The sequence below is a fragment of the Leiobunum rupestre genome, chromosome 4 (assembly GCF_980474605.1).
Source record: "Leiobunum rupestre chromosome 4, qqLeiRupe1.1.hap1, whole genome shotgun sequence".
NCBI classification, from domain to species: domain Eukaryota; kingdom Metazoa; phylum Arthropoda; class Arachnida; order Opiliones; family Sclerosomatidae; genus Leiobunum; species Leiobunum rupestre.
In genome coordinates, this window is record NC_143387.1 from 53,430,681 (window position 1) to 53,443,671 (window position 12,991).

Sequence of the window (12,991 nt, forward strand, 5' to 3'; positions counted from 1 at the left end):
ATATTCCAGATTTTGTTCGAAAATGGCAGTATTTACACTACATGATGATACGTACAAAAACTTCTTTCATTTTCAAACGACCGTGAAATTATAGGAAAATAGGTAAGAATAAAGGAAATTATAGGAAGGCATTAAAAATATAGGAAGTCTGGTCACCCTGCGTGGGTCATGGCCGGTGGTTTTAAGGCGTGGTATAACTACGACGCTATGAGCAAACGAACCAAATTTCCCAAGTTTTTGAAAACTAAGTTTAATTAAACAACTTTTTAAAATAAATTCTTTTGTGTGATTTGAATATTAACAAGAATTTATTTTTGTTACTGATATTGTTGGTTACGATGTGATATTTGACAGCAGGAATCCATACCTCTACTTGGAATGCTTATCCTGCCGTGTCGCGTATGGTAAGATCTTTCTGACGGCTTTGGCCCCGCCTGCGAGAGAAAAATCTCCTCTGCGCGCGCTCCCCTCTCACGTACTTGCTTGTTAAGTTAACATAGTGACGTCAAAAAAACCGTCCGCCACATCGAGACGAAAGCCTGTCGCGATAAGCATTCCAAGTAGAGGTATGGATTCCTGTAGACAGTTATAGAAGAACGTTCAATCAACGTGGACGTTGGAGACAAATTAAGTTTTTTTAGGAGAAGATTTAATCGCGGCAATTTAGACCCAAATTAATTTTGGTACATAAGGACCAAGAATGCATTTATCAGGTGTTGCGAAAAGTTGGGAAACCAACGTATTTTGGGGGATTAAAAAAGACTGTCAATCAGGGCACGGTTAAGAAGAGAAAACAAGGTGTGGGGAAAAACCCGGGATGGACATGGAAAATTTCTAAAGTGTGTGTGAAGACTCTGGGATTTTCACCCTCCCAACGCGCTTGACCTAAGAGAAACACGGACAAAAGTTAGTTCTTGGTGTGTCGTCGAAAGGATAGTGAGCTCGTACGGAAAGAGCGGACAGGTCCCACAGTGGACAATTTTTATAATCATTTTAACCTAACTCGTAATACATTTGTAACTTTGATTTTTTCATGTAAATATTAAACTCAGTTTTTCATAACTATACCAATTTGTTTCCTCAACATCAGGGTTCGGAAAAACTCAACACAGTGGGTTTTTTTATTTTGGGTGGTTTTTTTTATTTTGGTATACTATTTCCATATTTGTATTTGACGATGTGGCGAAAAACTTTAAACTAAGAGATATTAGAAATTTCCTATGTCTAGCCCTGCTAAATAAAGATTCTAGAGATTAGTTATCGTCTGCTATATAGACTGATTATCTTCTTACTTTGTCAGGCAGGAGTTTTGAAAAAACCCACTTTCAAATCTCTGATTTTAAATGAAAAACCAACTTTTTCAATGTGCAATGACCACATTAATTTATATCTTAGACTAAATTGTAATGTGATACAAACTTTACAAAGTTAACTAACTTGTTAACTTGAAACTTATAACTTGGTACTGCTACCAGTCCTTTGGTTCAGTTGTGTACAATGGTATCAGTAGGATTAAACTTAACACATTTTTGAGCGCCCGGTTTATCATTGGTTCCCTAAAACGACGCGATTGAAGCTGTGAGATTTTTATCAATAAATATATTCTTCCAAGGACACAAGAGAGCCGTCTTTGGACAGCTCAGTACATCAGATAAGCCTACGTGTTAGGGCTGTGTCAGTACTCTAACATCATCGAGTACTCGAACTCGACCTCGAATAAGTAATTGGAGAATACTCGTCGATTACAGAGTACCAAAAAATAGCACATTCGGGTACCGGATTACTCGAATAAGCTGCTCTCTAAACTCGTCGAGTATTTGGTTTTTCCATCCTCGTTGCTTCAAAGTTCCAAGAGGGGTTTTTACAACTTTTTGGGGGGGCAATAAACGGCACCTACAAAGTTGTGGAAACTCCTTTTAAATATAATTTCATAACTTGAATAAAACCAGCTCCTAATCAAGTACTCGATTACTCGATGAAAAAATTTGATACTCGATAATCGACTCGATTGCCTAAATACACTACTCGCACAGCCCTACTACGTGTCAGTTGCACAAGTACTTGCTTAAATACGTTGTGCGTTTTTAAATAAAAATGAGTGGTAAAACGGTCTACAATGTCCTTTAATGACTTTAGACCCGTTTACAAATTCCCCGACTTTAGACGCATTTATAAATTCCCCGATTTTTCCTTGATTATAGACCCATTTATAAATTCCCCGATTTTATACCCATTTATTAATTCCCTGATTATGTACCCATTTATTAATTCCCTGATTATAGACCCATTTATAAATTCCCCAATTTTTCCCTGATTTTAGACCCATTTATAAATTCCCCGATTTTTCCCTGATTTTAGACCCATTTATAAATTCCCCGATTTTATACCAATTTATTAATTCCCTGATTATGGACCCATTTATTAATTCCCTGATTATAGACCCATTTATAAATTCCCCGATTTTTCCCTGATTTTAGACCCATTTATAAATTACCCGATTTTAGACCCATTTATAAATTCCCCGATTTTTCCCTGATTTTATACCCATTTATTAATTCCCTGATTATGGACCCATTTATTAATTCCCTGATTATAGACCCATTTATAAATTCCCCGATTTTTCCCTGATTTTATACCCATTTATTAATTCCCTGATAATGGACCCATTTATTAATTCCCCGATTTTTCCCTGATTATAGACCCATTTATAAATTCCCTGATTTTGGACCCATTTACAAATTCCCTGATTTTGGACCACCACCCTCCTACGCATTGTAACCCGGCCACCTGAATTAATGGCTTTACAAATTCCCTGACTTTTCAGGTACTGTGTCAATCCTGCGTGACTCTGGCATACTTTCCAGCTTCCAAAAACACGTGATTTTGAATGCCCACCCTCAAAATTCAAAAGATACGTCCCTTTAAGCTATACTAAACACGGTCCTACATTTCAACAAACGTTACAGACTGACACGAGAATGAAGCAAACGGATATAACGGTGAAAAACGAAAAATAATTAACTCCAGATAACGATAAATAGATAAAAGTGCGTCGAAAGAAACAGAAACGACAAAAGGACAGCCATGATATATTTCCATAGAGTGACGTCACCGAAAACCACGGCGACGGACGTCATCGCTCAGTAGGCGAAGCGTCGTGACTCGCCACGAATTCGAAAACCAGCAAACGCGGGATAACTAGTCGCGCGACCCCCAAACCTAGCCTTCCTCGGTGTAACCGGTCCCCGAGCCAAATTGAAAGCGACACGGCGAAATGTAGAATATGATCGGTTAGCCGGGACAACCTTGGATTCCGCCGCGGCGTTTTCTCTTCTTCATTTCGGCGAAGACAACATTTTTCTCCGCTCTGGATATTTAATTTCACGTTTTTTAAGAGCGCCATATCTGAAGACTTTGCGAGTGATAAGCGAATGTTTCAAATTCGGATGGAATCTCTGGATTTTTTTGGAAAAATTTACGTTTAATTAAACAAATGGGCGGAAGGTAAACAACTTTTTCCGGCAGTTTCCAAGCGAGTCACTTTGCAAAATAATGTAATTTATCGGGGTAATGATTGCTTTTTCGGTTTTCAGTTACAAAGTGCCTGTTTTTAGAGACTATTTCGTCATCTTCCAAGGCAAAGTTTGGAGACTAGTTATAAAGTTACAAACTCCTCGGTACTTAAGTAAAGATTTGTAATGTTCCTCTCTTTAGTGTTTTTCCACACTGGTTTGGTCAGGGTCGCCATTTAAGGGGAATATTTTGTCCGTAGGAACCAGCGTGGGTGACGTCGCGGTACGTAATAGTGAAAAAGACTCCGTTTTAAACAACTAACAGTGTCCCGAGGTGGAAAATTCCAGGTGGAAAATTTCGGCATGGAAAAAAGTGAATTTAGTGGTCAATAATTTGCTTACTACAGGGACGGTCATATTTTGATTAGTTGGTCTTGTTCTTTGGAAAATATTAATACTATCATTGTTCAGTGTAAACTAAGTAATATTTAAAATAAAATTGATTAAAAACTGAAATATAATTAGTTTTAACTCTTAAACGCAATTTTCCGTTATTACCCACTTTTTGCCAATTTTCCCCTTTTAGCAAATTTAAGTTGTCCACCTAGCGGTCAAGGCGAGAAGATCATTAGCTGATGGATTTTAGTCAGCTTAGAAGACCATATTACAGCTCAGCTAACGAGGGCTTAACAGTGATGGGCACTCTCCTCTCACCGTGAGAGCAATTGAGAGAAGGTGAGATGCTCGAAGCTTCCAATGGAGAGGAGCGTGAGATGAGTTTCCAAGCAACGCATTTAAGTGAGAGGAGTGAGAGGAAGAGATCAGCTTAAAAGTTAGTTTACGGTGGTGAGTTTGAGTTTAGATGTCAGAAAAAAAACTAAGGAAATATAAAATAATTCGCGAGAAGAGATCAGCTTAAAAGTTAGTTTACGGTGGTGAGTTTGAGTTTAGATGTCAGAAAAAAAACTAAGGAAATATAAAAACATGGCGTTCTTTGACAATATCGAAGCCAACACGTACAATTAGCCAAAATAACATAATTCGCTAACGTTTGAAGGTTATAAAGAAGTTAAAGACAGTAAATCTAACGTGTTCTACCCTTGTGAGAGGAGGTGAGATGCGCAAAACTTCAAAAGGAAGGGACCGTGAGAGGAGTTTCACAAAGTATGCATTTGAAAGAGGAGAGTGAAAGGAGATATTTTATTTCATCCTTAAACGGAAAAGAGCGTCAGATCAGATCAGATTTTTCAACAAAACTAGCTTAGTTTAATTAGCGAAATTCGATGAGAGACGATGAGCAGGGTTCTTACAAAAATTCCGGAGTTAAATTCCCTGACATTCCCAGGTTTTCCCTGACCAAATTTACCAATTTTCCCTGACCATTTTTGTAGAAAAATTAATAGTTTGAGGTAAAAATCTTGAAAAATATTTTTTTTTCAAAAATTTATTTGTCTGATTTTTTTCTGGTTGTTTTAAATTCCCTTACTTTTTGGTACCATTTTCAAATTCTTTGACTTTTCCTTGATATTTTGGAATCATTTTCAAATTCCCTGACTTTTCCCTGACCTTTGGAAACATTTTCAAATTCCCGGACTTTTCCTTGATATTTTGGAATCATTTTCAAATTCCCTGACCTTTGGAAACATTTTCAAATTCCCGGACTTTTCCAGGTCGTGTACGAACCCTGATGAGCTAAAACGTTAGCTTACGGGGATGAGAGGATATGAGTTTAAAATTTTAGAAACGGGAATCGGATGGAGTGAGAGTTATCACCAAAATTTTTAAAAAATGCCCATCACTGCTTCCTAAATATCTGTACAAGAATTGAAAGAATATGAAACTAAGTACAGCAGCGATTTCCCTGATAAATCCAGGTTTTCCCACGAATATTTCCAAGTGCAACCGTACAAGATAAAATATAACTGCAATTTAAATGGTAACTCATTTCGTGATTGTCATTTAAGTTAAATTGGTTCAATATTACAAAATAAAAGAAGAAATAAAGTCAAAGTTCGTACAAAATTAAATTCCCTGATATTTCCAGGTTTTCCCTGACCAAATTGCCAAATTTTCCTTAACCATTTTTGTAGCATAAATGAATGGTTTGAGGTAAAATATTGAAAAATATTGATGATGTATTTTTAATACATCTTTCAAAAATTTATTTGCCTGAATTTTTTTGGGGTCATTTTCAAATTCCCCGACCTTTTGGAATCATTTTCAAATTCCCCGACTATTTCATGACCTTTTGGAAACATTTTATAATTCCATGACTTTTCCAGGTCGTGTACGAACCTTGAATCTTTAATAAGAAAAACTTATTGATGTAAATTTGTATTCATTAGGGCAAACTTTCTGAACCCTCACAAATTCGCCTGATTTTTACAAAAAAATTGGAATTCCCTGTCTTATGAACCCGGCAGTCAAAGCAACAGGCTTGTATACCGATTACGAGCGAAATTACGCGAGGGGTCCGAAATTTGCCTGTTTGATGTACGGGATTTTGGATTTTTTATTGTGGATTTGTCATACAAAGTCTATGGGAGCAAAATTCTTGGATTTTGGATTTGTGGATTTTTTTCCAAATTTTGTACGGGATTTGGCCAAATGTCCGACCCCACGAAATTACGTCGACCCGTGAAAAAAGAAAAATAAGAAATTGTGTCGATTTAAAATTGGAGACCGGAAGTTACAAGAGCGGAAATGACGTCATATAAGACTCTACAATGTAATACCTCCGATTCTCCTTAAACTTTTACGTTTTACGGTATAAATTATTTTGCAGATGACTTTGAAACCCCCGAAGCAAATCGGAAACTACGGAAAAACCAAGAAACTTACGAGCAAAATGCAATTTTCTAATAATTTAAAAACTTGGCATAAAAAATATATGAATTTAAGATATAGAATCTAATTTTTCTCATAAAATTTCAACGAACAGAATGTGATAGTTGTCTCGCGATAACTCTTAACCCAGTGTCTTCCTCGGCAATCGCGCCACCCTAATATCACCGAAAACAACGACTCTCTCAGGGAAGTAATACAGTCAAATAATTAAAGACAGTACCGGTGTAAACCAGCTCTAAAAAGTAATTAGGCGACAGCTATTATATCAAATTAAATCGAGCTAATCTGACAAGTTGACAAATACAAATACAGAGTGAGAGTTTGAGTAGAAAAGAGAAGGGTAGGGGAGGGTCGTCGTCGATTTTAAAAGGCAAATCTTAAAAATTAAGAGACTGCTTTAATGGTGTGTTATACAGTGACGAAAAATGCACCTCGGGCGAAAATCAGCGAGAGAAAGAGACCTTGGGAATCAGACCGGACGTCGGGATCCCAACGCGCTCAAAAACAAGAGAGAAAACCTTCCCCCAAAACTACGCGTTTCAATTCACTCTGGAAATTCCGCGAGTCGCGAAGCCCGCCGAGCGTTGATAGTCACTGACGAGTGAAACAATAACTCGTAACGCTTTTTATATCAATAACGAGCCTTTTAAGTCGTCACTAAGTGAAAAGGAGGCGACCCTTTCTAAAGCCCGCTGAATTATTTAGCCGGGAGCGAAATGTTAGACATCCTCCTCCCTCCCTCCCCACTGCTAACAGGATAATCTAACTTGGTAGTACTCGCGGGAGCCGCGTTCGGAGCTAAAAGCGAGTAACCGCCGTCACTTTTACCGAGTTTACCGGGGTTTCATTGGAAGAGCTGAGGGCGAAAGTGCGGTAAATCGGCGGGTACGCTCTTACTATTATAGCGCTTCGAAATGATGGGAAAATGCGCGAAAATTCCTAAACAATTATTGTATCGGCGGATGTCAGGTTTATAGCATCTTGAGTTTTATGCCATGTTGTTTTAAGAGGCTTATATTGTTACGTTTCATTTAACGCCTATTTTAATTTAATCGTAAACGACTAAATAACTGGATTTTAGTCATTTATGTATCATTTTCAGGGCCCCCACTCAAATAATAAATTTCTTTATAGGAAAAATAGGATCATATTTCTATAAATAAAGGACTTTATAGGACTATATGTTATTTAATTTACTAACTTTCTGCATTTAAATACAAAATATATACTTAGTGAAATAAATATTTGATTTTCATTTTAGAAATAGAAACTATTTAACCATTTTATCACATAAATATAATAGTAGCTTACCATGTTAACAATAACAAAAGTATAGACTAGAATGACTTTGTATAGGAATTTATCCTACAGTTAAATCTAGCAATTTCACCGAGTGGCGGGATTCAAAATGGGCAAAATATCAAAATTATAGGATTTTATAGGACGTTTTGGGGATTTTGCTAAAAATATAGGATGTTATAGGACATTTTTGAAAATATAGGATTTTATAGGAATTATAGGACATCTGGGGGCCCTGCATTTTCTTTCAAATAGTTGTTAATTTTCCGGTAAAAATTAAATGCGGAAAAATTTCCGAATTGTGGAAAATTTTCCGATTCACAACTCTAATTTTCAATCTGAAACGGTCATCCTTTTAAATGGAAAACGGGAAACAATGGCCTTCGCGTTTGCTTGTTTTACCCTCCAGGGGGCGGGATAAGTGTAGTAACAACCTAGATAAGTATTGTAACTACGATTGATGACGTCATTCACGAGTCGGCGAACTGTCATTTCTATGGAACCAAAGCCCCGAGAGTACAAATTCTAGCCAAATTAATTATTAAACTTGATTTAATAAAAAAAACCAATAATGCGCGATATATTTTAATGTATCTATTAATTAATGAAATAAATATTCCAAGGTTTTGTAAAATTCATTGGAAATTCGCTGCTGTGAAAAAACGTACAACTCGAAAAACAGTTCGAAAACTGTTTTTTTTTTCGTAGCAGGATCGTAAACGCAAAACGTGCGCCTTATTCTTATGGCTCTAAATGTGGTATGTTTTTTCCCCCGGTGGCACGCTTTCCCCACGCGGGATGTGTCGTAGTTGCCAGAAAACCAGGCATCAAAGCGAAGGAAGAGCAGAGCCAGAGATTAGCGGGGTCCCGAAACCACGGCTCTTATCTGGAATGTAGATGCAACTTCGATGCAGCCTGATAAGAAGCGGAGAACGAACTCGCTCCGAGAGTAAAACCCATAAACTTAACAAGAGGAATCACTAACCGCTTTCGAAAAAACACCGAATTATGTTGAACACGAAAATGTCATCAACTGATTTAATTTCGTAATCAATTCGAGGAAATTACGACACTCGTTTTCTTAACATTCACCGTTTGATTTTGTCAGGCCTGCGGTATTTCCGGTAAATACTCGTACCTAAGAACTGTAGACAGGTGGATCTACGTAATTCCCGTTTGGCGGTGATAATGGCGAATTTACGCGAAAACCACCAAATAAACGCTATGAAATTTATCTCCATTGATAGAAAACGGAAACATTTTGGAGTAAATAATTTAATGTTTATATTTGAGATTTGGCAACATTTTTCAGAAATAATTTCCCAAAAGTTTTCTAATTCAAAGGAATTCTTTGGAAAGAGGTCGTAGATTTATTTGCCTTTACTTACAGGTTACGTGTTTATTTGGATTTCTAAGAAATCCTTACTAAATCCATGGGATGTGAAATCTACGATTTTGGATTTGTCAGAAATCCTTATTAAATCTATAGGGTCGGAAAATCTAGACTTATGAGTTTTTAATGAGTCCTTCTCCAATCTATAAAACAGAAATTCTAGAATTTTATCTAAATTTTTAAATGCTATGGAACCGAAAATCTAGAATTTCGAATTTTTAATAAAAAAAACTCATCTAATCTATGGAACAAGAAATTCTAGAATCTTGGATTAAAAAAAAATCATTTTAAAACTATTTTTCAAGAAATTCTAGAATCTTGGATTAAAAAAAACATTTAAAACTATGTATCAAGAAATTATATATATATTTAAAAAAAATCCTTATCAAATCTAAGGAACAATGTATCAAAATATTTTGGATTTTTAAGGAATCTATGGAACAAGAAATTAAAAAAAAATTATTTGAAAAAATATTTTTTAAATCTGTGGAACGAGAAATTCTAGAATATTCTTAAATTCTAGATTTTTAAGGAATCCTTTTAAAACCTGAAACAGGAAATCTAAAATCTTGGATTTTTAAAAAATCATTTTCAAACCTATGGAACAAGAAATTCTAGAATCTTCAAATCTATGGAACCAGAAATTCTAGAATCTTCAAATCTATGGAACCAGAAATTCTAGAATCTTCAAATCTATGGAAACAGAAATTCTAGAATCTTCAAATCTATGGAACCAGAAATTCTAGAATCTTCAAATCTATGGAACCAGAAATTCTAGAATCTTCAAATCTATGGAACCAGAAATTCTAGAATCTTCAAATCTATGGAACCAGAAATTCTAGAATCTTCAAATCTATGGAACCAGAAATTCTAGAATCTTCAAATCTATGGAACCAGAAATTCTAGAATCTTCAAATCTATGGAACCAGTAATTCTAGAATCTAGGATATTTAAGGAACCCTTTTAAATTCTATGTAACCGGAAATCTAGAATTTTTAAATTTTAAGAAATCCTTTTAATAGCTATGGGATGGGAAATCTAAGATTTGGATGCTTAAAAAAACCATTAAGCATTCGACCCCTCAGTGTTCACCAAAAATTGAATGTTTTTTTCTCAAGCTTTTTTAATTTAAATAATTTTCCTTTTTTTATGTTTGGTACGGGTTCCCAGTTAGAAATGAAATGAACACGGTTGCTACGAATATAGCCATAAATTCGTGTTATGAATATGGGTTAGCAAAGCGTGACAAAGTACGAGTCGCGTAATAGGCTAGGCATAGCGAAATGACAACCCGACCCCGGGGTCAAGCGCTCGAGTCTGCATTATACACAGAAGAGATAGAATAGGAAAGTACTGACCGCTAACAAACTCCTCTGTCCATCCGCGTTTGACCCGTTGTTGGCTGCCGCGGCAGCAGCGGCGGCAGCGGCTGCGGCTGCGGCTTCCTTGGCCGCATTCTTGTGGTCACCTTTCTTGGCCTTCTTGGCTTTGGACTCGAGGAACCTTTGTCGAAGCAGGAGGGTCTCTTGTTTCTGTTGCTCGTAGAGGCTGTTGGTGGCCGTTTCGTAGCGAGGGAAGCACTCTTCCTGATGGCGCCGCAGATTCTCAAACTTCCGGCGAATTCTTTCGAAAACGGCTTGTTTCTTGGGCGGCAAATCTCCCATGCCCGCTTGGGGCCCCGAGCCCACGGGGGCGCCCCCGGGTTGGTTGGCCCAGGCCCAACCCCAGGCCGAGCCACCCCCCTCGCCAACGGCCGTGTTAGCGGCGAAACCGGCGTCCCGGCAATCGTCGGTACCCCCGCCGCCGCGGGGACAGCCAGGGTTTACCGACCACTCCGGATACTGCACCGTAAATTCAAACTGACCACGCTGTATATAAACAACCGGGGCGACGACGACGTCAGAGAGCCTCGATTCCTATCTCAATAATCCCAGAGACGAAGACGGGCCGCGAACATTCGTACGAGTCAATCCCCAGCGTGGGAACTGCGTCGGATTCGCCACTCACTCGCGGCGGAAGACGCGAAAAATTTCGCCGCAGCGCCACCACCGTCTCGATCCGTCGATAACTACAGGAACACCGAGGCTTAGTGCCAGACTCCCACGAACACTAGACGATTGTACGCGACCAGGCGGCGAAAGCCACCAACTAACATCCCAAAACGGGATAACTAACGGCGGAAAAAAAAAGAACCTTAAAACATCATTGCGCAGCCGTTATTTCCTCGGAATTTAGTAAAACAATGAAACTTTGATAAGCTTTTTGTTGTGGCGATAGCGATTAAAGATTTATCGACATTGGGTCGACGCGTTCGTTCTCCGCGATCCGGGTCCTTCTTCCCTCAACAACTGGCGGCTGGCGTTTACTCTGAAAAATATTTTTGGCAGGGCGAAGGGGGCAAGGCGAGGGGGACCTAAAGCCAGAGAGAGAGAGCGTTACGTTTGGCCCACCGAAAAAGACGCTCTGGGGGTGTGATGGAGTTCTCCTTTAGCGGGTGGTGTGTGGAATATTTCGGGTGGGTGGAACTGGCCCGTCCAAAATTCGACTAAAAACAACGGTGATGTGCCGTATTTCCCTGCCATCCCTCCCAACCTACCAGCTACGGAGGGGTTTGGTTTTGTCAAAGCCTCAAAGGGGCATTTTCAAGGGTTTTCGACGGATTTTTGAAACTTTTTGCACTACTGTTTTGACTTTCCATTTGGATTTTCGCTCTCTTTTTCACTGTGTCGTTTCGCTCTTCCACTCCCCCCGTTTAGTTTCCGTACATTTTCTTTTGAATAAACTATCTTCTCCCATTATTTCAGTGACCCACAATACAAACGTTTTCGCTATCTTTTAATTTTCATCTTTTCTCCACGAATAATGAACCGTTTTTTTATTCCTTATAAAACTTTGAAATCTCTTCAAAGGAATTTGGGTTAATCATATACTTGGTATATTTCGAAACCATAGTATTACTTGGTTGACTTGAAAGAAATAAATATTTTTCTTCAACTGGTCCACTGTAATATTTATTTGAATAATAAAATAGTATAATTTGGTCTTAAAAATTCTGCGAAATTTTCCACACTTTCGGCTAGACTATACAAAAAGTTGAAATATATAAATCGTGAGTATTTTTAAAAAGAATAGTCATAATTTAAAAAAAAAATACGGGAGGGGCTGGGATGGAGGGGAGAGAAAGTAACGCGAAATATCGTCGGAACCACGAAAGCGCGAAGCGATTATAGAAATGGCGGCCTTCATAGTGAAATGTGCGCGCTTATCCGGACTTTCTAAGCTTCATAAACCTTTAAATTATAAGTTAATTGTTAATTATAGCTGTGCCAGGTGTCTTACGAACGCAGCGTTATTGGGGAAAACGTACCATGGTAAGAAAGTACAATAATATAAGCTAAGCCTATGTAACAAGTAATCTCTTTGATTTGTACGCTTATCAAGACAATACATAGGTTAATTGTTTATATTCCAATTATATACATCCCGAAATGTTTGCTTAGTTAATTCTCGTATTAATATCGCTTTAATATGACAACACACACCCTTAATATAGTAAATAATCATTGAAATTGAATTATTGATCGCGAGAGTTGCTTTTGAGTTGAGCAGACGAAGTTTCATTGATTCGAAGAGAACTATGGAGAAGGTGTCGACATCTATGACACGTAGCTTACAACTATAAAATAACGAATTCGATTTTGTAATACGCAAAAATGTAAATTATGCATTTATAAATAAATATTATTTTTAAATTAGCCGCCTGTAGTGTACAAAAACTAAAATTCTGTTGAATATTTATAGCTTGCAGGATAAAATTTAAAGAATATTTTCGAAGTAATACGATCTCAGAAGGGTCAGATCTGTTTATGAAAATTAAATAAATCCCTAATGGAAAATAATATCATTTTCACGTTTTCGCGGTTTCTTGAAACATAATAAG

At 37.5% G+C, this 12,991-nt stretch overlaps 2 protein-coding genes and 1 long non-coding RNA gene across 3 annotated transcripts in view; 2 read left to right on the forward strand and 1 right to left on the reverse strand.

The window, feature by feature from the left end:
* Positions 1–11,490, reverse strand: part of LOC149948265 (uncharacterized) — a 69,134-nt gene extending 57,644 nt beyond the window's left edge. The window contains exon 1 of the mRNA XM_090173249.1: positions 10,410–11,490. Coding sequence (XP_090029375.1) covers positions 10,410–10,715 — 306 coding nt within the window. The 5' untranslated portion in view covers positions 10,716–11,490. The remainder of the gene's footprint in view (positions 1–10,409) is intronic.
* Positions 3,168–3,950, forward strand: LOC149948266 (uncharacterized). The gene is made up of 3 exons (XR_016480619.1): positions 3,168–3,504; positions 3,594–3,685; positions 3,773–3,950. It is a non-coding gene; the product is annotated as an uncharacterized LOC149948266 (long non-coding RNA).
* Positions 11,491–12,251: 761 nt separating the features above from the next.
* Positions 12,252–12,991, forward strand: part of Trap1 (TNF receptor associated protein 1) — a 50,310-nt gene continuing 49,570 nt past the window's right edge. The window contains exon 1 of the mRNA XM_090173250.1: positions 12,252–12,422. Within this exon, the coding sequence (XP_090029376.1) occupies positions 12,284–12,422 (139 nt within the window). The 5' untranslated portion in view covers positions 12,252–12,283. The remainder of the gene's footprint in view (positions 12,423–12,991) is intronic.